Below are 24,256 nucleotides of genomic sequence, written 5' to 3' on the forward strand. Positions count from 1 at the left end.
GCGGCGGAGGGGCGGGGCCAGGCCGCCATGGCGCCGCCGCCGCGCTGACCGCGCCGCGCCGCCATGGCCGGGGCCATCGCGTCCCGCATGAGCTTCAGCTCCCTCAAGCGCAAGCAGCCCAAGACCTTCACCGTGCGCATCGCCACCATGGACGCCGAGATGGAGTTCAGCTGCGAGGTGACGGCCCGCGCGGGCAAGGGGCACGGCGGTCCCGCTCAGGGGGGACGGGCGCCCCCCAAGCACCCCCACACCCCCTGAGGGGCCCGGGCCCCCCTCCCGGTCCCCCCGACCCTCCGCCGGTTCCCGGGGCCTGCCCTGGGCCAGCAGCGCCACAGCCTTGTTTTGGTTATAAATCAGCCTTATCCTGGTGTGATTCGGTGTGATTTTGGTTATAATTGCACATTGTTCTGGTTATAATTCGGCTTTCCTTTGGCTGTACTTCACCTTTCTTTTGGTTATGAATCGGTGTAATTTGGCATTACTTTGGTCATAACTTGGCTTTGTTTTGTGGTAATTCGGTGTTATTGCGTGTGTAATTCAGTTGTATCCAGGTTGTAGTCTGGCTTTATTTTGGTTATAATTAATCTTTATTATGTGTGTAATTCAGCATTGTTTTGGTCATAATTTGGCTTTTTTTTCTGGGTATAATTTGGCATTATTTTGGTTATAACTCAGTTTATACTTTGGTTATAATTCAGCTTTGTTCTGGCAATAATTTATTTTCACTCCAGGGATAATTTAGCTTTATTTGGGTTATAATCTGGGTTCATTCCAGTTATAATTTGGTCTCATTCTGGGTACAATTTGGCATTATTCTGGTTATAATTCATCCTATACTTTGGCTATAATTCAGCTTCATTCTGGGTATAATTCAGGTTTATCCTGTTTATAGTTCAGCTTTATTCTCATTACAATCCAGCTTCATTTGGGCTCTAATCCAGTGCTTTCCTGCCATCCCAGCCCAAGCCACTGCTACACTGTGCCTGTCACAGGGCTGGGGGAATCTCAGTGTCAAAGCTTGAAGCCACAGGAATCCAACTCCCAAGTGCTCCCCAAACACCCCAGGACAGAATTTTGGCATTTTCCTGAGCCCTTAGCTCACTGTGAGGGATGCTTCAGGGGGCCAGTTCTTGCTTTTTTTGTGATAATTTCCCTTTCTGGGGCCCTTGGGACTTGTAAAACCTTCTCCCAGGGCGTCGCTGCCGAACCCTGGGATTTGCTCTGCTTTTTCAGCTGATCCAGAGGGGTTGGCCACACAAACATTGAAACCCCAATCCAACCTCTTCATTTAACAGTTTCTATCTCATTAGCCTGACCCAAAACCTGATGGAATCTCAGCTCCTGTCAGCCAAGGGGTGTTTGTCATCACTGATTTCCTTGCCGTGGAAATCTCCTCTCAGCCCTGAAGAACTTCCTGCTTTTCCTCGGGATTAAGGATTTGCTCTTAGGCAGCCGTGTGAGCTTCCCACTTCCAGCAGAGTGTGGATGTCCTGGCTCTGTTTTTCCTGGTTTCTGGAGGCTGCAGCAATAACTGGTGATGGAAAGTAAATAACTGTTAATTTCAGTGGTGTGGCCGGGTGTCATTTCCCGCTGGGATCAGGGGGATTTGTGCAGCGGTGAGGCAGCGCTCCCGTGGGATTTGACTATGGAACTGGTGCATCTCCAGCTGACTTTCCTGGGAGGTTCCTGCCAAAAGAACTTGTTGCTGCAGAGAGACTTCTGCACTGGAAGGAGCTCAGGAGCTGCGAGTGTGGCCCTGCTGAGAGCTCCTGGGTCGTGTTGGAGCTGGTGCTGGAGGGATGTGGAGGGAATTCGGGCCTCATCCCTCAGCACAGGGTATTGGAGCAGGAGGGGGGATGGATGGATGGATGGATGGATGGGTGCAGGTGGGTGATAGGGCTGTTTCACTCCTAGTGGGTGAGGAGTGAGTTTTCATGGAATCATGGAATGGTTTGGATTGGAAGGGACATTAAAGCCCATCCTGTTCTACACCCTGCCCTGGGCAGGGACACCTCCCACTGTCCCAGGCTGCTCCAAGCCCCAGTGTCCAGCCTGGCCTTGGACACTGCCAGGGATCCAGGGGCAGCCACAGCTGCTCTGGGCACCCTGTGCCAGGCCCTGCCCACCCTGCCAGGGAACAATTCCTGCCCAATCTCCCATCCAGCCCTGCCCTCTGGCACTGGAAGCCATTCCCTGTGTCCTGTCCCTCCAGCCCTTGTCCCCAGTCCCTCTGCAGCTCTCCTGGAGCCCCTTTAGGCCCTGCCAGGGGCTCTGAGCTCTCCCTGGAGCCTTCTCCTCTCCAGGTGAGCACCCCCAGCTCTCCCAGCCTGGCCCCAGAGCAGAAGGACTCCAGCCCTGGGAACATCTCCATGGCCTCCTGGGCTTGCTGCAAGCCCAGGGCAGCCCAGCTTGAGGTGTGAGTTTTATCCAAGCTCCATCTGAGCAGTCTGGCTCCCTGGCTGGATCTCTGCCTGTCCCTGTTTTTGTGTCACACTTGGGAGGCTGTGGGGAAAGCTCCTTGTTTTGCTGACTCTGCAGAAACATCCATGGACGGAGGGATCAGACACACCCTGGGTCCTGGGGTTGGGAAGGTGGCCCAGGGAAGGGCTTGGCTTGCTCTACACCCACAGTGAGACCTGGAGCCAGGGGTGGAGTTTGTGCCCTGCTGAGAGTCAGTGGGGTAGGAGAGTCAGTTTTTGGGAAGGACAGTGCTCCTCCCTGAAGGAATCTGGCCCCTATCCCAGGGTTTGCTGGGAGAAGAGCAGGCAGCACTGTTTGCCTGGCTATCTGTGTGCTTTGAGGGGTCTTTGGCCCAGAAGGAGGGCTGCTGGCTCCAGCAGGAGGCTGGGAGAGGGAAATCTGCCTCACAAACACTTGAGAGGATCAGTGGAAGGAGGTGCAGTAGGAATCCTGTGGTTTGGGGGTCTTGAGATCTGTTTTTGTGGCCTGTGAGTGGCACCTCGTGCTGACAGGGACAGAGAGCTGCTGATCTCTTGAATGTCTAGAGCTGGTCTTCCATGATCCCTGGGGGTTCCTCCCAGCTCAGGATGTTCCAGGATTCCATGACCCAGCTGTAGCTGATGAAGATTCACCTTCTTCCTCAGTGTTAATTTTTCAGTCTGCTCCCTAGAAATTCCCAGCTGTGCATTTTAAGGGATTAAACCTGCTTTGCATCTGTTTATTCTGCCGTTGATGTCTCTAAATTGAGCCTAAATCTAAAGTAATTCCTAGAAATGAAATCTTAATCTTTCTAACACAGCAATGGAGATTAGTAATCACGGTTGGGGTTTCACTTTAAAGACTTAAAATTTGTTTGGGGAAATCTTGGAGGCACGAAGCGAGTGTCTTCTTTTTGTTACTTCCATCTCGGAGGTTTGAGCTGTACCTAATTAATTGATAACATCTGGAAGAAGGGTAGACATTTGCATAACTCTTGAATGCCTGTGCTAAAGCAACCCCAGCTGCCTTCACCTTCCTGGGAACCTTGGACAGCCATGTGGAAGCCTCTTCCTTGTGAGGGAGACCCTGGCACAGGGTGCCCAGGGCAGCTGTGGTTGCCCCTGGATCCCTGGCAGTGCCCAAGGCCAGGTTGGACACTGGGGCTTGGAGCAGCCTGGGACAGTGGAAGATGTCTCTGTCCATGGTAGGGAGGTGGAACAAGATGAACTTTAAGGTCCCTTCCCACCCAAACCATTCCATGAATTATTCAATAATGCACACCCCATGGTATTTTTGAGTTCACATCCAAAGCACTGTTTATCCCACATCTCTGATGGGATGGGGGAGGTGTGGTGTGGCTGGTGTCAGGTTGCTCTCCCCCTCTCCCATGTGCAGTTTTTTCCCTCAGAACCAAGTTCCTGGCTGATGGGAGAACCCCTCCATCTTTCCTTTGGCCTCGTGGGTGTCTTTGCCGATTTCTCCCTCTCGCAGTGCTCAGCCCTGTTAGTGTCCCTCCGTCTCAGAGCCATGTCCTGCTTTCCGAAGGGTGTGTTTTTCCCTTTCTTTTGTGTTTGTGATCTTGGGCTTGAATCCTGCAGGGATGGTCTCTCCATTAAGGTGCAGCTCGCTGCCCAGCTGCTTCCCAACCTTAATCCTTCAGCATCTTAAAAATGAACTGGAAAAGCTTTACAGCCAGCCTGGAGAAACAGCTTAAGTGTTCAAGCAGCGAGGAGAGGCCGGTTTGTGCTGATGTATTTGCTGGTCTAAACATGCATCCTGTTATTACTTCAGTGCTTAAGCTGTTTCTCTCTGTCCAGAGGATAATCCTGGTTGGAAGGAATCTTTATTTTAGCCCAGTGCCCCGCTCGGTGCAGAGCCAGTTGGACGAGGTTGGATGCAAAGCCCTTGTAAGTAGAAGAGTTCTGATTGCAGCCATGTGTGGCCAAGTGCTGTCCCTTTGTCACCAGACACAGAGAGCTGTGTAGCTGAGCTGCAAAGCTCATCCTCTGGAACAGGAACAACCAAGGATTTGGTGGTGGAAATCTGAGTGGAAATGAGGTTTTGAGGAAGAGCTGGTTTAGTAAATCTGAGCTGAGTTTTGGGGTGTGTCCAGGCACTGCACCAATATAAAAAGGCAGGAAGAGGAGATCAGGGAGTGGGATGCCCTTGGCTTCCTTCTGCATTGCAGGATGCTTGGAAGGGGGTTTGTAAAGATCCATACATTGGCAGTTTCAGGCAGCAGAGTGCTGGTAGGGACAGTGACCTCTTCATGCTGCAGAGCTTCTGTGAGTGGACACAGACTTAACAGGAAAACACCAGTCTGTGTGCAGGAATGGGTGTTTAAGAAAGCCGAGAGGAATAATCCCCCTCGGCTACAACATGATCCCCAATAAATTGTTGGGGTACCAGCTGTCAAGTCAGTGTTTGGCTCCTCCAAGTGCCTGTGTGTCCTGATCTTGTGCCAGCACTCAGGAGCATGAGCGGCTCTCTTTGAACCTGAGACACAGCAGGTAAGGGCTGTTTCCTCACTCATGTCTTGGAGGGGTTTGTGCCCCAAAACCTCAGAATTTCTGATTTACACCAGTGATATTTAGGAGTTAATATTTTGGAGATGTCTCGCTTGGTGTAGTTTGTTCCCCTGAGTTGTGCTTGTGACTTATGGGTGTGGATCCTCTTTGGCTTTGGTGCCTCACCCTGCACCTGAAAAGTTCTCTGGATCCCTTGCTTCCATCAGAGCCTCTTCCAGTTGGAAACTGCTGTTACTTCTCTCCAAAGACTATTAAAAACTTCCGTCAGTCCCCAGACTCTGTTAATTAATCCAGGGATGTGTTGATGCAGAGGGGAAGGAGGGAGGAGGGCATTTGGGACAGTAAATGTTTCTCTTTTGGTGTGTAGACTCCAGTTTTGATGCTCTTTAATTTTTTTTTTTTTTTTTTTTTGTACAGGCAGTGTCTTTCAAGTAGGTGGTTTTTGAAACTAAAGGTACTTGAACAGGGAAGCAGCCCTGGAAATAATCTCCTTGAAGCTGGGAGGCAACACTGGTAGGGAATCCCACAGGTCGGGAGATGGGGAGAGAGGTATTTAACCTGGCGTCACCCCGAGGTGAGCCGCTGGCTGCCCCTCTCCTGCCCGGCTGAGCTGTGAGTGTTCAGGGCTCAGCAGTGTGTAAGGGCTCATCAGAGCAGGTCAGGCTGGGCTGGAACACCCCGTGTCCATCAGCAATCAGCTCCTGCACGGAGGGAGGGCTTGGGGCTGTCCCTTCCCAGGGCAGAGGTGTAAGTGCAGCACACAGACAGCTCTGGCCGATGTTACAGCTCTGTGCATCCTCGGCTGAGCTCACTGCAGGATCCAAATCCTCCTTTCATCCTCTTGGAGCTTCTTGCTCTGCGCTGGGCTGCTGCTTGACCCCGTAACTCTTCATCTGTGTGAGCCTGACTTACAGGGTGGGGTGAGGCTTTGGGACATGGAATCATGGAGTGGTTTGAATGCAAAGAGACCTTAAGGCTCATCCACTTCCATCTTCTGCCCTGGGCAGGAACACCTTCCACTATCCCAGGCTGCTCCAAGCCTTCTCCAGCCTGGCCTTGGACACTTCCAGGGATCCAGGGGCAGCCACAGCTTCAATCTGTGCTTACAGGGAGCACTCTGGCAGTGGGAGCCATTCCCTGTGTCCTGTCCCTCCAGCCCTTGTCCCCAGCCCCTCTGCAGCTCTCCTGGAGCCCCTTTAGGCCCTGCCAGGGGCTCTGAGCTCTCCCTGGAGCCTTCTCCTCTCCAGGTGAGCACCCCCAGCTCTCCCAGGCTGGCTCCAGAGCAGAGGGGCTCCAGCCCTGGGAGCATCTCTGGTGCCTCCTCTGGACTCTCTCCAGCAGCTCCAGGTCCCTCCTGTGCTGCGCCCCTGGGCTGGAGGCAGCTCTGCAGGTGGGGTCTCACCTGAGCAGGGCAGAGGGCACGTTGTCACCAGTTGTTGTCCCCTGCCTCTCCCCTGGCTCTGGTCACAGCCGCCTGTTCTTGGTGTTCCCGCTCTGTCTCTGTCTCGGGCAGACACCACAGAACGTGCTTGGCTGCACCATCTGCGTCCTCATGCCTGGACGCGTTTTTGGCCTCCTCGGTGGTTAACAGAAATAGGTTTTAATTAAAAGCTCATTATCGAGTTGTCGTGTAGCATTAGTAAATAAAAATAACTTTTACAGCCCTGCCTTGTGACTCAGTAAGTGGCAATTGAAAATATTTGACATCACTTTATTTAAAACAAAATTGACGAATATTACATTTTTGATTCCCTGTTTGCTCCAAATGGGCCTTAAATCTAAATAAATGGTTGTCTGTGGCACTGTGGTTATCATTCAGGTCCAGAAGGAGAAATAAGTGTGGTCTGCAGTCTCAAAATCATCTCCATTTCAGTTGTGAACGGTTGCAGTGGGTGGTTTGGGCATCTCCTGTGGGACAGGGTTTTGGAATAGCTACAGCCTACGTCCATTTCCTCATTCCCAGGAGATTGGTGGAGGGATGCTCTGCTCAGGCCCAGCTCTCTCCCTTTGGTCCTCTCCTTCCCTGTTCTAGAGGTGTCGTGTTCGCTCGTTAAAATTTGATTCTAAACAGGAATAACTTCCCTCTGAGCACTTTTTCCTGGGGCTTGGTCCCCTTTTCCCAGCAGTCCTTTTGGCTGTTGTGTCACAGCAGGGGCTCTTGCCTCTCTTTGCATCCCTAGCACAGAGCTCACACCTAATAAAATTATCTGCAAAGCCAAAAGCCATTTTCTGTGTTATTTACGGGTAAATTGGTGCAGTAAAATACTCTGTAAATGTGAGTCATTTCTTCAAGGTTGTGTGTTAACCTTGTCCTGTGGGTGGGGTGTGCAGGGACGGCTGCTGTGGGTTTCCCTGGGAAGCAGCTGAGCCTTGGTGTCCTCTGCTCACTTGCTTGTGCCCTTGTTGCCCATCCTGATCCCAGGAGGAGCTGAAGCTCTGGAGGTTTGTGTTTGTGATGAGGAGAAGGTGAGATCTTCATCTGTACCCCCTGAGCTTCTGTCCCCTGGAGTTTGGGCAGCTCCCTGTTGTCCCAGGAGAACCTCTTGTGTGAGGAACCTAAAAATTAAATTAAACCCATCCCTCTTGCCTCCCCTTTACCATGTTCGACATTGTTGGAAGAAAAGCATCAGCTTGACAATGTTTTGGGAATCTCTTTTCTGTGCAGACCCCTTGCTCAGCCATGCAGGATGGTTGCACCCCCTTGTCCCTTGCTGCCCATTTTTTAAAATTGTGGCATATCCTCAGTGGGAAGGGACCCAGCAGGATCATCCAGCCCCGCTCCTGTCCCTGCCCAGACCCCCCACCAATCCCACCCTGGGCATCCCTGGCAGCGCTGTCCAAAGGCTCCTGGAGCTCTGGCAGCCTCGGGGCCGTGCCCATTCCCTGGGGAGCCTGGGCAGTGCCAGCACCCTCTGGGGGAAGAACCTTTCCCTGAAATCCACCTAAACCTTCCAACACAGCTCCATTCCCTGGCTTGCCCTCCCTCCTTGTCACCCCCTCATGAGAGGACCAGACGCCGCTTCTGCTCATTTTTGGAGCTGCTTTATCGAGTCGGGAGCTGAGGAGCAGTTGTGAAACTTGACAGAGAGGTTATGCTCCGAAATAAATCGTGCAGTTGCCTGCGAGTTGGAAATGACTCCCGGTGCAGGTTAATAAATAATGCAAACCCTGTTAATAGATGCCAAATGCTCCGTCTCCACCGGAGAAAAAGATGATGCCAATAATCTGGACTGGAAATACTCTGTTCTAGCCACTGGCTGCAGAGTTTTAAGTGTTTAGTGCTGTTAATTTAAAGCGCTTTGCTGATAGATTGTAACCGCTCTGTACTTAGTAAAGAACACAAACAGCTCGGTGGAGTAACAGCCTGTTTATAAAGCACTTCATTCCCGTGTCCCTTTGGTGACTCCTGAATCCCTGCAGCCACCCGTTCTGTGATCCTGCTAATGGGCAAGGAGCTGCAAATGTCGCGGGTGATGCCGGCAGCGCAGGGAGGGTGCTGGAGGGATGCATCCCGCTCCGTCCTGACGGTCACATTGAGGTTATCCTGATGTCGCTTTTTGCTTTGGAGATGGAGCTTTGTTACAGCATCGTGCCAGCTTCCCCCAGCATGCGGCTGAGAAGGGGTTTTTTCTGCTCTGAGCTCCTTAGTTTTATTTGCAGGAGCTCAGAATGGCTTGTAGAATTATCTTTGTGCTTCAGGTGTCACTTGAGTGCCGTGCAGGGAACGGCATGATGGACGCAGGGTAGATGGGAATGGCCAGCCTGTCCTGACTCCCCCAGGCTCTCCTGGACAGCAGCTCTGTCCATCCCCTCCTGCCCTGGAGGGGCTTTCTTTTTAATAGTTTACAACCACAGAACGTGGCAGTTAATGATGCAAAGCCTGTCAAGTAGGGGTGAGGAGGGCTGAGGTCCTGGATGTCGGTAAAGTGGTTGGAGTTCAGCTGTCAAAGGATGCCACTTGAATGCAGATCGTTATTTTAAGTACCGAGGTGTGGAGGGAAATCTTGTCTGTTGGAATAAAGGTGGCTGCTGATCATTGATAGATTTAATGAAGGTAATTCAGCGCAGTTGGGGAGGATCTGTGCTCTGTTATGGCTGGAGTCTTGAGCATTGTGCAGGAGCATAAAATGTCTATTCCTGCCACCACAGAAATGCGTGGTGACAAAGCACCGGTGTAAAATGCAGCAGCAGAAGCCTCACTTAAAATACAGTCCCTTGAAGGGGGGCTTGTAAAAAAAGGAGAGTTTTTGATGAAGGCAGATAATGATCAGGGAAAGGGGAATGGTTTTAAACTAAAAGGGGAGAGATTTAGGTTAGATATCAGGAAGAAATCCAGCTGTGAGACCCTGGCAGGGGTTGTCCAGAGAAGCCGTGGCTGCCCCTGGGTCGCTGGAAGTGTCCAAGGTGAGGCTGGACAGGACTTGGAGCAGTCTGGGATAGTGGAAGGTGTCCATGCCAATGGCAGGGGTGGACCTGGATGATCTTTAAGGTCCCTTCCAACTCAAACCATTCCAAATTCCCATCACCAAGTTAAAAACGTAGGGGTGAAAACTGCACAAAGCTCCTGCTTTAATCCTCAGTGCTGCTCTTCAAAACAAACTGGTGGCTTGTGTTTTGAGAGGAGACCTTTGGGTCCTGTCAGCTCTTGAGCACGGTTTGGGTACCTGAGGTGGCTTGGTGAGCCGGTGGAAATTCCAGTTTAACGCACTGCTCCCATGGGATGTGGAGCGATGTCCCGGCACCGCCGTTAGCACCAGGCAGGAGCCTGTCCTGAGAAGGTTTGGTGCAGGCACTGCTGTGCTGAGACTGAAATACGGTCTTAGAGAAGGAAAAACAGCCCATAATGCTTTGTACAAAGCAGTTTAGTGAAGAAATAGCCTTTTGCTGGCAGCCTGCTTTTATGTGCCTGCAAAAATGGTACCAAATAGCTCTTTTAATGGGCCTCACTCTGTTTTGTCTGAGCCCTCGAATTAACCTCCCACTTAAAATCATAGTCAGGAAAAGATCTTCCGCAGTCTGAGCCATCCTGTGCCGAGCTGGAGCCCATCCCGGGGGCTGGAGGATAGTGAAATGTGTGAAATTAGGGGGGGTTGTAATTACAGCACCGCCAAACTTGCTGCTCCTGGCGTTTGGACCCCGAGGTGTTGACAGCGCCCGATCCGAATTGCGGCGAGCGCTCCGGGGGTGGTGTTTTTGGGGAGGGTGGTGTCGGCTTTGTCCTATTCCGGGACTGTCAGCGTGTGTGTCTGTGCTCTCTGGGAACGGGGAGAGCAGTGACGGAGTCGTCGCTGAGAGGCAGAGCTGGGCTGAGCTGGACCTGGCTGTGCCCACAAGGCGGCAGTGGGTGACAGCGGCAGCGGCCCCGGCGTTAATATTGATGTGCCCAGGTGGCACCAGGATTGAGCTGTAGTGACAAGAGAGTGCTGAGATCTGTTTGCCCAAGGGCTTTGGAGTAATGGCCGTATGTCTCGGTCCAGCAATTGTTTTCGGCGTGCAGATGGAGGACCAAAGTGGCTTTGGCATATTCGATTCATGTGGTTTATGTCCCTCTTCACCTCTCTGCCTCCCAACACCTCCCGGTTTTATGAGCAAACTTCAGTAGCATCATGGATGCAGCTGCAGGACTGCTCGAAGGACACGGTCCTTGAGCAGGACCAATTTTCTCTGTTCCTTGGCTGCTTTTGTCACCAACATTTTCAGCAGAAAATGCAGTTTGACTCTATCAAAATGTGCTCCCAGAGAACCGCTGACTTCAGTGGTAATGATGGGGATTTTTGAGCTTTTTCCCTTCTATCCGTGCAGGGTCGGTGGCTCTGGGTGCACGTGCTCCATGCAGGGATTTTGTCACTGCTGATTTTGTGGCTCCTCTCTCTGAGCCCCTGGTGCTGATGGTGGTGCTTGTGCAGGGCTTCCTGAGCCTGTAGGGAGATGCATTAAAGCCACCAAGGGGAATTCAAAGGGATTTTTATTCCCTGCTAGCAACAGACAGGAACCCAAACACGTCAGGAGCCTAAACCTGAGCTCAGCAAGAGCCTGAATGAATCCTTAGTTTCCCAGGGCAAGAAACAGGGGCTTTACGGTGTCATTTTTGGAAAAAGGGGGAAATCACCTCTCAGTTTTCTACTGAGGGAGGAGCTGGTGTTCTGCAGATGAGATCAGATGGAAGGAGATAACGTGTGCCTCACTGGGGTGTTTTCATGTCTGTACCGGATGCATTCACAGGGGGGTTAAAGTTGACCTTGTGAAGTGAAAGCAGTGCATTTGGTTGAACAGAGAGAAGTTCTGAAATCCATCCTTTTAACTGTGCTTCCTATTTGCTCTGTGGCAGGTGAAGTGGAAAGGGAAGGACCTGTTTGATCTGGTGTGCAGGACTCTGGGACTGCGGGAAACCTGGTTCTTCGGGCTGCAGTACACCATCAAGGACACGGTGGCTTGGCTCAAAATGGACAAGAAGGTTGGAACCAAAATTCACAAAATCCCGGGTTGGTTTGGGTTGGAAGGGGCCCTGAAGGTCATCTCAAGCCCTTGCCATGGACAGGGGTATTTCCGAGGTTGTGTGAGATGACAAAGGAGAGTGTCATTTCCCCTTTCTTTGAATGCCTGAGGTTGTGTGGTGGGTGAACTGGGATGGATGTATTTAAATCCCATCTCCATGGCATCAGGGGGTGATGGAATTGGGAAAAAGCTGGGAAAAGCTGGCAGAGTTGCCCCATCCCAGCATCTGTGCACACTGAATCCCCTGGAGACATTTTGGGACACAGCCATCCTGGGGTGCTGCACTTTGGGGTGACTGCAAAGCAAATAAAAAATGAAACTCTCTCTTTTGTGCCCCTGAACACAAAACCATCAGCAGAGAAGTGGAGTTGCCTCTTGTTTTGTTGTTGAGAAATACAGAGAGCTTGGGAGGAGGAAAACCGGAGTGAAAACGAGGTGGGGATGAGGGAGGAAATGCTTCTCAAATCTGGGAGGGATGGGTTTTGGAGGTGTCAGATGTGGCTCTGTTCGCTTCCAAAGGATGTGACGCTGTGGCCAGATGGCCATGGACACTGAGGCTCTCAGGCTGAGGCTTCAAACCAGCATTTAACTGGGCAGTACCAGAGCAAAGTGTTAAGAAACACCACTGAAATAAACTCAGTGTGGGAAAACAAGGAGGAAGTCGGGTGGTGGCGCAGCAGGATCCAACATCACTCCAGAAGGATCAGGAGAGGCAACAAGCACGTGGCAGATCAGGATCAACCTTCACTGTCTCATTTCTCATGCTGTTTGTTTCTGCCTTTTTTTGTTGCCTTGCATCATTAGGAGTGTCAGAAATGTTTGTTTTCTTTTTTTAACTACAGCGTCTGAACTATTTGGGTCTGTTCTAGTTGTCTAAAAGTGTCTGACAGAAGATGTGCTGCTCTGAACAGAAGGGAGCTTGGGTCTTGTCTTGAAGAAACCAAATGGCTTTTGTATTCCACAGGTTCTGGATCATGATGTCCCCACAGAGGAGCCCAAAACCTTTCACTTCCTGGCTAAATTTTATCCTGAGAATGCAGAGGAGGAATTGGTCCAGGAAATCACCCAGCACTTGTTCTTCCTGCAGGTAGGAGTCAAAACACTGCTATCCAACCTGAGGCAGAGGGAGCCAGGATGAGCAGAAGGTCCCAGGGTCAGAGACTTGGTCAGCAGAGGGTGCTCCACATCCTTCTGTTCACACCTCTCCAAAGGGACTTGTCTTCAGCAACAAAAACTTCCTAAAATAAGTGAAGGATGGTTTTTGTGGAGGAAGCAGTCTGCCCAGACTGGCAGACCTCTGAACTGGCAGTCAAGAATGATCCATAATATCCCTGGGTGGTGGCTCAGGGACATGGATCTGTCAGCCAAGGGCTCGTGTCCCTCTGCAGGGTGTGGGCTGAGCTGTGCTGAGGTGTGGCAGCTGCCTTTGGACGTGATGGCATTGTTGTGTGGAGCAGGGGAGTTTGATCCTGGAGAGCAGAGCACAGCCAGCCTGTTCCCAGGCTGTGCAGCAAAGTTCCCCTCCTCTCAAACAGCCTTCAGGGAACTGGAGCAGAAGAGCACCCCAGCAGCTCAACTCTGATGGAAAAACAGAGGGGAAGGGGAAACCTCACAGTCTCACCTGCCCCAGGAACTCCTGCCCTTCAGTTCAGCATTTGGAATCTGTGGTGAACGTATCTTGGTTGGGTTTTTTTTAATTTAAATTACTCTACAAAACCTTGTGTCCTGAGGAATCAGTTCAGCTGATGATGTGGCAATGCTGCATGGCTGGTAACAAGGAGCTGCTATCACAGGAGCTCTCTTTCAGAGACATGATCAATTTTCTGCCACAAAATCAATTTCCTGACACATTTTTCCTCAGAAGAGTTGTGTCAAGCATGGTCACAGGGAATAGAGCCCTTCTAGTCAGACCCCTGGGTACTCACTGGGATGTTTCAGCTGCTCTGTGGCTGTTAATTTGAAGATAAATTACAAAAAAAAATTTTAAGTCACTCATTCTTACGTTTTCTACACCAAATTCAGGACAACCTGGATTTGGGAATACCTCTGTAGCCTGGAGGGTGTTCTGCTCTTTCCAAGTGAGCTCACCAGCTTCTTGATGCTCCTCACTCTTCCAAAGTCCATCTTTTTTCTCCAGAGCCAACAGTGTTCTAAAAATGCAAAGTATTTCCTGTTAATTTCCAAGCTCTGTCTCGTGCACTGGTGTCTCTGTAGGGATATTTCTGAATGCCTCATTTGCCAGGAGCTTTATCCACGGTGAGGAGAAATGCTGTTGGCATCTTTGAGAAGGAAAATCAGAGAGGAAAAGCCATTCAAGCTGCATTTTCTACATGCAGACCATGACTTTGCTGCTGGGATTTCTGTGCTGAGAGGAGCCTGGGCTCCTGGATGCATTTGGGAAACGGGAGCACATCTAAGCTTGTAAACGCTCCTGGTTTTTATCTTGATGCAGCAGAATATCTGCTGTGATTATGTTGTACCCAACTTTGAGGACTCAAAGCACGTTATAAATTCAAATTGATGTTCCTGCATCTCTGACAATCCATTTAAGCCTCCCAGGAAATCGTAGGCTTTTTTAGTTTTTTTTTCCCCCTATCTTTAATCAGGAAAATTAAGTATGCCAACCCAAAAAGTATCTAACATGACAGGTTTAATTTTTTAATGCACAGGAGGCAGGGAAATAAAGCTGTGGCTTCGGGGAGCTGCACGTTGGCTCTCCCGGGAGCGCACACAGGGCTCTGCCTGCTGCTAAAAGCTCTGCCATGGAGGTGACCCACAGCTCTCTGTGCTGGGATCCAAGGAATTGCCTCCAGCTCAGGTGAGCGCTGACTCACAGCGGAGCATGAATGTCCCAGAGCAAAGCTTGCAGTGCTCAGAGACTTGACTGCAAGCTGCTCTTTTATTTAGCAGCTTGGCTGGATGTCCTATCAATCCGTGGCTTGTGCCTTAAGAGGTTTTATCGCTGTGTTTACATGCAAGGTTTTCCACCCCCCTTGCCTTTAGCCACAGGATAGAAGCGCTGTTATTTTCCACGTATAAATTTAGCTCTTCTCACCATCCTGTCTGAGAAAGGTGGTCTGTGAAAGCCTGAGATTTCCTGGTTATGGACTGCGATTAGTGTTAAGAAAATTGTTAACTCCGTGTGCTTGACAGCTCAAGTTAAAACAAACTGCAGCCATCTGCTGTGACAGTCATGCTCTGCCGTGCTCCACTAAACGTGTGCTGTCTGTCCTGTGCTGCTCCGTGTGCAGGTGAAGAAGCAGATTTTGGATGAGAAGATCTTCTGTCCTCCCGAAGCCTCAGTCCTGCTGGCCTCTTACGCTGTCCAAGCCAAGGTAGGCACCAAGGGCTCCTTCAAGGGCCTGCTGGGGTAGTGCTGATCCAGGTGCTTTGTGGTGGAGCCACTTCCTGGGGAAAGGGAAGGCAGGGAAAGCTGTGAAAGCTTGGGAGGTGAGGGGGCTACACCAGCACTGCTGCCTTCTCCACGTGGCTGGTTCTTGGCTACCTCCAGACATTGGATGGGTTTTTGCTTTCTCTTTCTAGGACTCTTTAGCAAATGCTCAGCTCATGAGCTGTGGAGCCTGCTTGAGTGTGGCTTGCTGCTGGAGCAGGTGAATTCCCTGCGCCTGAGGTTTTTTTGGACCTCCTCCCTGCTTTTGCCGGTGTAGCCAAAGGCAAGCCAGCCATGGGACTCGCAGCTCCACTGCTCCCCCGGAATACTGATCTTGATAATGACTTCATTTCAGTGCTAGAGCTGCCACATCCATTTTATTGCACTGTGAAAGGGCTCTTCGTGGCTTCTCCCTTTTCTTGGGTTTGATCTTGGGTGCTTGGCCTCACCAGACAGAGGGAAAAGTCAGTGTTCATTGAGTTGCCCTCATTGCTCTGCTGCATTCTGCTCTGGGCCCAGAGTGGGTGTATTTTGCTGAGGATTTATTCCAGAGGAGAATGTTTTCCATTTTGGGGTGTGCAGCCTTGGACAGCTTGCCCAGGGCAGAAACTCCTGGGATGGAGGGAGCAGCCCAGGTTTCGGTGGCAGGGACATTCTTTCAGTCGGGGTCAGAATTTCTCCCTGTGTGCTGCAGCACATGTGCTGCTGCTCAATTAACAGCTCCTGGAGCTCAGCTCCGGTTTGTGTGTGCAAAGATCCTGTTTTGAGAGGGAGAGGAGTGATGGCAGTCTGAGCACAGCCCAGCCAAGTTGTCTCTGTCTCTGTTGGTTCTGATTCTGGGTGGATTTTGGGAGGGTTTGGCTGTGCCCTGGGTGTGGCAAGTCCAGCTGTCCTTGAGGAGCATGGCTCTGGAGAGGTTTGGGAGGAGCAGCTCTGTGGGACCAGTGCAGGAGAGGGGGTTTGGCCCTGTTGCCAGAAGAGAGGGCCTGATCCAGGTTGGTTTTTTCCTTATGTAATTTTCCTCATAACCCTTCAGTCCACACTCTGAGTAGAGCCCTGGGTGCCATGTTCTTTGATGTGTTTGACTTTACTAGAAATTGGTGTTTTCTCCTCATAATCAGGGTATTGATGAAACCATGTTTTGTTCTAGAGACTCATCAGCTGGGCAAGGAAAGGTTATATTAAGAAATGTTTCTGTTTGTGTGAAACATTCTTCACTTATTAGAGTGCATGAGTAAACACTTCTGCTTTCTTTCCATTGACCTGAGCTGAGGATACGTAGGGAATGACTTTTCTGGCTGCCAGAACGAATAAATGTTGGGTAAATATTGAGCTGTGTTACCTCGTGGCCAGGACAGCTGCTGCTCCCCTGCTTGGTGCAGGTCGGTTGTGCCGTCCCCTTCGTCCCCTTGGCACCGTGAATGTCCTGGGGCGTTGGGAGGGGGTCACATGGGGTCAGCAGTTCTGACCGTGCCGAGATCAGAAGGTGGAGCAGGGATGGCTTTTCTGCTCTTCACTGAGGGGCTTTTCTTCAGACATCCCTTTCCTTGCTGCCCCTCCAGCCTGGGATTCCCCTTCTGCTTTGGCTCCCAGCAAAGGCGAAAGCTGAACGCACATCTCCGATGGGGAACTGGGAAGAAAGATGTTGCAGGTCATCTCCTTCCAGTTAAATAGGATAATGATGTCCTTCCTGGACAAGAAAGCAGGCAGAGAGTGCAGTAATTTCACTAATAACGTGCTGATTTGCATGATTAGGGGCATAATAGCCTGACATAGCAGTGTGTGTGCATCCAGCAGCCAGTTATTGACAGCCAGGTGCTGCTGGTCCATCCGAACCAACCTGAGACAGCAAAGGAAACAGGGGGGTCATAAAAATAACAGTTTATTTATTTCTCTCTCGTTGTGTTCATTTGGGGAATTACTATGTGCTTTCCCCTCCAGTGCTGTTCAAACCACCCACATGCCTTTCAGAGGCTGGAGATGGTTCAGGTTTTAAATAGCTGGGAAAGATGTGGGATCAACTAAAAAAAAAAAAAAAAAAAAAAACAAAACAGGAACATCCAGGAGGTTCTTCTATTTTTTGCCCCTTAAATGCAGGTCTCTGCCGTGCTGCAACTCTCTCAGCACTCCAGATCTTGTAGCACAGCAAACAGCTCTTTAATTATTATTGTTTTTCCCCCAAACAAGCAGTACTTGGTGTTAATTTGTAGCTGAGCGTGCCTGTGTTTATCCAACAATCTAAGCCAGGCGTATGAATGTGGTAAAGGCAATTCCATGCCCAATCATGAATATTAATCATACAGTTCAAATTAACAAGAGCTGAAATTCCATGGCAGTTTGAAAGTAATGATTTAATTGGAAAGGCCTTTAGAAAGTACGTTTGCAAAATCATTTGAGCCAACAAATTCTGCAATACTTAAGCCATTTGTTGATTTTTGGCTTGTGAATAATTAATGTTCTCATCCAGACTCCCCTCTCAGTACAAATATTCCTCTGGGGCACGGCAGTATTTTTTAGCACATGAAAAGTCACATAATCCATACTTAGTGTTGGACCTCCGCGGAAGATCACAACAGAAAATAATCATGTTAATCCTGTTTGCTATTATTTTCATCACCTAAAAACGATTTACTTGCTGCCTGTCCAAAGTTATAGGAGTTGCTTCCTTCACCAGTGCCACGTTTTTAGTGCTGCTTCCTTTTGAGAGGGCCTCAGGGGCTGTGTACCTGCAAAGTGCTACATCCTGAGGAGCTCCAAGACCTTGAAGACAGAGAGTTGCCGCTGCTCTTGGATGAAATCCGGGCTGGTTTTGTTCTATTAATTGAAGTCTGAGTCAGTGTTGGTTGTTGTTACATGCTCCCTTTGCATCTGCATTGGCTCCAAATCAATATTTGTGTCTTTAATCCCCACGTGTTGTCTCCCGAGCGCAGAGGTGGGATGTGTGTAGACTTTTGATGCTGAGCTCCGGTTTCGGCGCACGGTGTGACGGTCCTGGCACCACAAGGGGACCGGGAGGAAAAGCCTCCTGACTTGTTGCGTGACCGCTGGGTGCCTCTTGGTCTTGTGTTTGAAAATTGTCACCGTTTTGCGCTTCCTGAGCTAAGGTTGCTCATAAGAGCAGGGAGGGAAGGGCCGCTTTGCAAAATGAGTGGCTGGAGCAAACGGCGCTGTGTCTCGTGCAGTCGGGGACTGTCACCTCTATCACTGCAGAACTCCTGGTTGCCAGGTGAGTGGAAGTCACAGCACTCCGTGTACGTGCCTCACATGTGTCGGGGGCTCCTTTTGGGGGAGTTTAAATTCCCCGGCATTCTGGTGGTTTTAGAGTCCTGGCCCTCTGCAAAGCTCTGTGCCAAACGCAGGAAAAGACGGAGTCTTCAAGGTTACATGCTTCGTTTATTAGTTCTTATCTTGCAATTTTCTCAGTGTCCAGAAGATGTTTGCCGCGGCTCGGACATCTGGTGACTCCTCCTGTCTCTGGGCTGTCCTTATCTTTTATACTAATTGCTACGTATTCTCTATTTACTATTTCTTACCAATGTCTATCACTATTACTAAAAAGGTCATCTTTACTCTGACCCAATCCTCACTAACTACTTTGTGCCCACGTCACTGCAGAAATGGAGTGAGGGAACAAGAAGGAAGAAGAAGGAGACAACGCCCCAGATTCTCCATCTTGTTCCCATTCACTCCAATGCCAAAAATCCCAAACCCACTGCTTTTTCACCCTGTGATATAGTAAACTACTATTTTTCACACTCTCGTGGCCTGCAATGCTTCCTGCAGTGCAAGAAGCCTCTCCCATGGACTGAAATCAAAGCCAGTGTCTCTCTGAGCTCTGGGCTGGGGTCCCAAACCCCCCTGCCCAGGTCCCTGACCCTCCAGGGCAACCAAAGGAATGCCCTGGACTCCAACACGCATGCTTTGTTCCTCTCCCCCTGAATTTGCTGGGTTGTTGGAGGAGCCGTTTTCCAGCGTTTTCCTGCCCTCTGAGGCCGTGCAGGAGGTAAATTCATTTTCACATGCACCGCAGGGACACGCGGCTCTTCAATCTGTTAATAAGCAGTTCTCTTTCTCAGTCACTTTATATGCTGCTCAAAGAGATGTAAATCTAAACAAATACCAGTAATTAGTGAATGCACTTAACAAATCTGAATTGGTTTCCATGACCCAGTTGAGCAACAGACCCTCTGACAGAAGAGGCACCACCTGCCTGAGAGGAATCCGTCAAACTCCTCTAATTTTTTTTGATACTTATTCATTAGGGTGATGAGCAGCGACAGAGGAACTGCCATCTGCCTAACCTGGATCGCTGCTATCCATCAATTTTTGGGGACAGGTCTCTCTCCATGTCTTACTTCCTTGTTTCCTTGTACCTGTGGAACCGCAAGGACCTCTCAGCTACAGAGTCTTGCCCTGCATTGGGGGAAATGTTAATTAGGGCGTGATAATGAGCATAGAATAGACAACCGTCATCTAGTCCAGCTGGACTGATGGAGGACATCAGCCTGGTGATGGTCATCAGCTGAAGTTGTGGGAAGTGGTGGAGTCACCATTCCTTGGAAGTGTTCAAAAACTGAACAGATGTGGCTCTTGGAGACCCCAAGTGCCTTAGGCTGGACTCGGTCTTGGAGACCTTTTCCAACCTTAATGATTCTGTGATGGTGGGAAGTTTTCTTCTGCTCCCAGCTCTGCTGCATGGGTAGAAGGAAGCTGTTTCTATTAGCAGTGAAACGGCAAAGAAACCCAGGTAATTCACCTTACAGAGCAGCAGGTTCTGTGCTCCTGGGCTGAAGGGGTGAGCAGGCCGTGTTTGCTGTCGCTCAGGGCCGGCTGTGAGGGGGTGAAGAGTTTGACTTGCCCTTGTTGCTAACGTGGGGTGGGCACCGTGTGTGTGCTTCTCCCCAGTACGGCGACTACGATCCCAACGTCCACAAGAGAGGCTTCCTGGCACAGGAGGAATTGCTTCCCAAGCGGGTAAGGAGCTCAGCAGAGTCGGGGACTCGGGGTCCGAGCTGTCCTGAGCTTGGATGTGCTTGCTGGGACCTGTCTTGGTGTTTCTGGCTTTCTTGCTGAGCCAGGGGCAGGACTGTGACCTGGGGTCTGTCTCCCGCCTATCCCAGGTAATAAACCTGTACCAGATGACTCCAGAGATGTGGGAGGAAAGGATAACAGCCTGGTATGCAGAGCACCGGGGCAGAGCGAGGTGAGCCTGTGCTGCTGGGCTGGGTCAGGGCCACTCCCCTCCCCTGGAGAGGCACCAGGCTTTGGGGAGCTTGGGCAGGTGCTGGATGAGCTCTGCCAGCAGGTTAATCCCAGCACATCTCTGCAGCAGCCTCGGGAAGAGCTCAAAGCTTTTGTTGATGGCTCTGCCTGTGCCCTGCTGTCCCCTGGTCATTGTCAGGGTCCTCAAGAGAATTTAGGAATGATGCAAAGTTAGGACTCACCTGCATCAAGGATCTGGGAGGAGAAATAGGGTAGGGATTCAAACTATATGGCTGCCTCAGGTGGCAAAACGCTCCTTTTGGGGGATAAACCTAAAGCCGTGGATCTGAAACAGTGGCATCCCAGCCAGGGATTTCCTGTTTATGCTGGAGGGATTGGTAGGTGAACAAAGCCAGGCTTGAACCGCGGCATCTCAGCAGCCGCTCAGATGCTGGCAGCTACAGAGTGGGATTTGCTCTTGGACTTTATTGATCCTGTCAGCAAAGACAGGATTGACCTGTGTGATAGAGACAGTCCAAGCTTTAAAGCCTGGTGAGTGCTTAGGATCAGCAGAAGCGGCCATGTCCCTCTCTGATCCTCCCAAACGCTGCTGCTGCCCGACAGAGATGAAGCTGAAATGGAGTATCTGAAGATCGCCCAGGACCTGGAGATGTACGGCGTGAACTACTTCGCCATCAGGGTGAGTTGGGTGTGTTGGGGGTCCTGTTTTCCTGCCAGGGTCATCTCCGTGTCCTGGAGAGCCAGGAGAGCTGGGAGGTGGCATTTGGGGACACCACCCGTGCTGAGGGGAGGCAGCTGCTGGTGCCCAGTGCTGGGTCACTGCTCGGAGCTGGCTGAGGAGGGAACAGTGGCTCATGCTTGACCCTCCCAGTGATTTCTGCTCCTTCCTTTCCTCTTGCAGAACAAAAAGGGCACAGAGCTGCTTCTTGGAGTGGATGCCTTGGGTCTTCACATTTATGACCCAGACAACAGGTTGACCCCGAAAATCTCCTTCCCGTGGAACGAGATCCGGAATATCTCCTACAGTGATAAAGAGGTAGGGATGTGTCTCACCTCCTCCCTGAGAGCAGTAAGCACACAACTGGGATTTAAAATGATTTCTCTTGGCTTCTCTGTCTGCTGTGCTTGCTCTCACCACCTTAGCTAAGGGCGGCTCAACTCCTCCAGCTGAAACCTTAATCCAAGCCTTCCTGAAACTGTGCTGGAAGTGGGCGTGCAAGGGGTCACTGGGGAGCTGGTTCTCCTCTTTGGTTTCAAGCCTTCTATGTAATAATCTTTTCAAAAACCCAAAATTGCTGTTGATGTGCTTAGCCCAAATACCAGAGTTCAGAAGTTAAAATCTCTTCTTTACTGCATATATTACAGTATTTATTACTGTGGATATATCCTGTATTATGGAATACAGGGAGATGTATTCCTGGGGAGAGGAGCTCTTGCCATCTCATTACATCATCTTGGGTTTCAGGCTGCTAGGCTTGGCATAGCAGCTGGAATCTTTTTAGGAAGTTGAGCAATTTAAGCCCACTGTTGGATAGTTATTTATTAAATCCAGAGTCTAAATATGGGGTTTTGGGATTGCTGGCCCCCAGACCTAATTGAGAACAGAAGTGCAATTGGCTGAGGAGGGGGGACTGAGCAGCTCCATTGTAAGTCTGAGAAAGCTACTCAAAGAATCCAGCTGCCTTCATGGTAAGGAAGAGAATTAACTTCTTAATTAAAAATGGTTTTCTAATCTAAAGATGATATTGATCAGGAGAGCAGCTAAAGGTTTCTCATCAGCTGCGTTTATTGCATGTCTTGTGAAGTTTTATAAGCAGTAAATCCATGCTGGAGTTGTCTCCAGTTGCTTTACTCCTTGAAGAGCTTCACGACTCCGCAAAAAGCCCAGCACTGAGCGACTTCCAAAGCTTCCCTGCCTGTGACAGTGCAGTGGGAGCTCCCCAGAATCCAGGGACCCCAGGACCCCTCCGTAAGCCTTGCCACAGGACTGCAGCAGAGCCCTCTCCAGGAGAAACACCAATCCATCAGCTCAATCATCTGTGTAATCAGGTGCCCACGAGCAGGCCTGACCTGGTACAAACAGGGCCAATGGCTGGGAGCAGCAGCTCTGCTGCCGCCACGCTGGGGGTTATCCCTCCTAACAAGGATTGACTGTTCACACGGAGCTGAAACTCCTCTCCAGCACATTCCTGCTGCTGCTCTCACTGACTGCTGGGGGCTCCGCCGGAGCCCGAATCCAGGGACGTTCATGCACGTCGGCTTTTGTGAAAGTCTTAAAAGATTGGCTCTTAAACTGCCAGAGCGAGACAGTGCCAGGGCAGGGCCCTTTGCAGGCAGGGCCGTGTATTGACAGATCTCCCACTCTAATGGACACACTCTGTCTGCTCCAGCTCCTCAGCCCGTTATTTCTGTAGTGTGTGGGGGAGTGATGGAATATGTGCATGTCTCCTAAAAAATGCCATCTCGCAGAGCACTCCATCTCTTCAAGTACCCTTTTGACAGTGCAGAGCCTTCTCTCCATCCAAGGGCTGCGTTACACAAAGCTCTTGAGGGATTTGTGCCACCATGGGCCTCTCGAGAGCCGCTGCGGGAGAGCCTTGGAGAGGGTGAAGCCAGGCCATGGCTAGAGCTGGTTGGTTGGCACATGGAGTGGAAATACAAGTTACAGCCAGGGAGTAACAGTTTGAATTGTGAGGAAGTCTTAGGACACGCATGAGTTCGGGAGAAGAAAATGCGTGGAAAATTCTCCTGGGGAGCTCCTGTGATGGAGGTGTTGGTGGGAAGGGCAGCAGCTCCTTGCTGTGTTCCTGATGCCTCTGCCCTGCCCTTTTAACAGGAGAGTGCAGCCAGGTGGGAGTTGGGCTCTTCTCCCAGGTAACAAGTGACAGGGTGAGATGAAACAGCCTCAAGTTGTGCCAGGGAAGGTTTAAGTTGGATATTAGGGAAAAATTCTTCGCTAAAAGGCTGTCAAACCCTGGCCCAGACCACCAGGAAACACTTGTGGATGTGGCACCTGGGGACATGGTTTGAGGGTGAACATGGTGCTGTTGGGTTGACACTTGCATTTTATGACCTTGGGGGGCTTTTCCAACCTTAATGATTCTGTGGTTCCATCAGGCAGCTGAGCTGATTCTTCCTCCCTTTGGAAGCATCCTGAGTTCCTGCTGTGGTTTCCGTGTTCCCTGCAGCTCCCAGGAGAGCAGCACCTTGCCTGGGGAGGTGCTGAGCTGAACCCCCACCTCTGCAGGGTTCTCTGCAGAGAACACCAGCTCCTGTGGCCCCCATGTTTTCCTGTCAGGAGGAACAGTTGTCTCCTTGGCTGCTTTTGATGCGAGTCCTCTCGCTTGGCTCGGAGCCACGGGGACGGCTCTGAGCCGTGTGTCTGACCCTGCTGCCCTGCTCTGAGCCGGAGCTTTCAGGAAGAATTTTATAGCTGCGTTTTTATTAAATGCACCGCTCTCTGATAACTCTCTCCCTCTTTATTTTTTCCTTTTCAGTTTACGATTAAGCCATTGGACAAAAAGATTGATGTTTTTAAATTCAATTCATCAAAGCTGCGTGTGAATAAGCTGGTAAGTGCGCAGACAGTCTTTTTTACTGCCTGCAGCAGAGGGTTCCGCAGACAGTGTGAGACAACAAGCTTTTGGGGCTTTTCCTTTGAGAGGGAGCTGCTGCTGTGTGGTTGTGCTGGGCTGTAGCAGTTACTGCTCGCTGAAGGAGGGAAGGGAGAGACTCAAGACAAGCTGCTCCACAGAACCTCTCCCCCTCCCTGTTTTTGTGCTCCCTTTTGGAGCTCTTGGCTTTCAGCTGACCTAAATAGGGGAAGCACTCAGTAAATACAACTCCCAGCTTTGCTCAGTTTCTCTTTCTTCCCATGTGGATCTTTCCCATTCTGCCCTGTGTTGTAGCTTTCCCTGTTTTGGGAGGCACCTTTACCAGAGTCCTGGCTTTTCCCCCTCTGGGGACACTCTTCTTGGACAAGGATGGGCTGCACTGAGCTGTCCATGTCGGAGACCAGCTTTAGCTGATGTTCTGGGTTTGGATCCATTGTTAGGTGGCACAGGGACCTTTGCTGTCCTGGTTGTAGGCTGTGCTGTATTCCATAGGAAATGGGGCTTCCTCATTCCCTGCATCATCAGGTTCATAGTGCTGAAATCTTCAGAGATTTCAGCATTTCTGG

The 24,256-nt window shown here is 50.6% G+C and overlaps 1 protein-coding gene across 5 annotated transcripts in view; it reads left to right on the plus strand.

Annotated features, from left to right (window-relative positions):
• NF2 (NF2, moesin-ezrin-radixin like (MERLIN) tumor suppressor) overlaps positions 1 to 24,256 on the plus strand; it is a 46,388-nt gene continuing 22,132 nt past the window's right edge. For 4 of the 5 annotated variants that reach the window (XM_040080658.2, XM_058422777.1, XM_040080657.2 and 1 more), the window contains exons 1-9: positions 35 to 177; positions 11,296 to 11,421; positions 12,427 to 12,549; positions 14,714 to 14,797; positions 19,759 to 19,827; positions 19,974 to 20,056; positions 20,680 to 20,755; positions 20,978 to 21,112; positions 23,574 to 23,648. In XM_040080658.2, the coding sequence (XP_039936592.1) occupies positions 64 to 177; positions 11,296 to 11,421; positions 12,427 to 12,549; positions 14,714 to 14,797; positions 19,759 to 19,827; positions 19,974 to 20,056; positions 20,680 to 20,755; positions 20,978 to 21,112; positions 23,574 to 23,648 (885 nt within the window). In that variant the 5' untranslated portion in view covers positions 35 to 63. Of the gene's footprint in view, positions 178 to 11,295; positions 11,422 to 12,426; positions 12,550 to 14,713; positions 14,798 to 19,758; positions 19,828 to 19,973; positions 20,057 to 20,679; positions 20,756 to 20,977; positions 21,113 to 23,573; positions 23,649 to 24,256 lie in introns of all 5 variants that reach the window. The other variant, XM_040080656.1, reaches the window with a different exon arrangement.

The sequence above is a fragment of the Hirundo rustica genome, chromosome 17 (genome assembly GCF_015227805.2).
Source record: "Hirundo rustica isolate bHirRus1 chromosome 17, bHirRus1.pri.v3, whole genome shotgun sequence".
Taxonomy (NCBI): domain Eukaryota; kingdom Metazoa; phylum Chordata; class Aves; order Passeriformes; family Hirundinidae; genus Hirundo; species Hirundo rustica.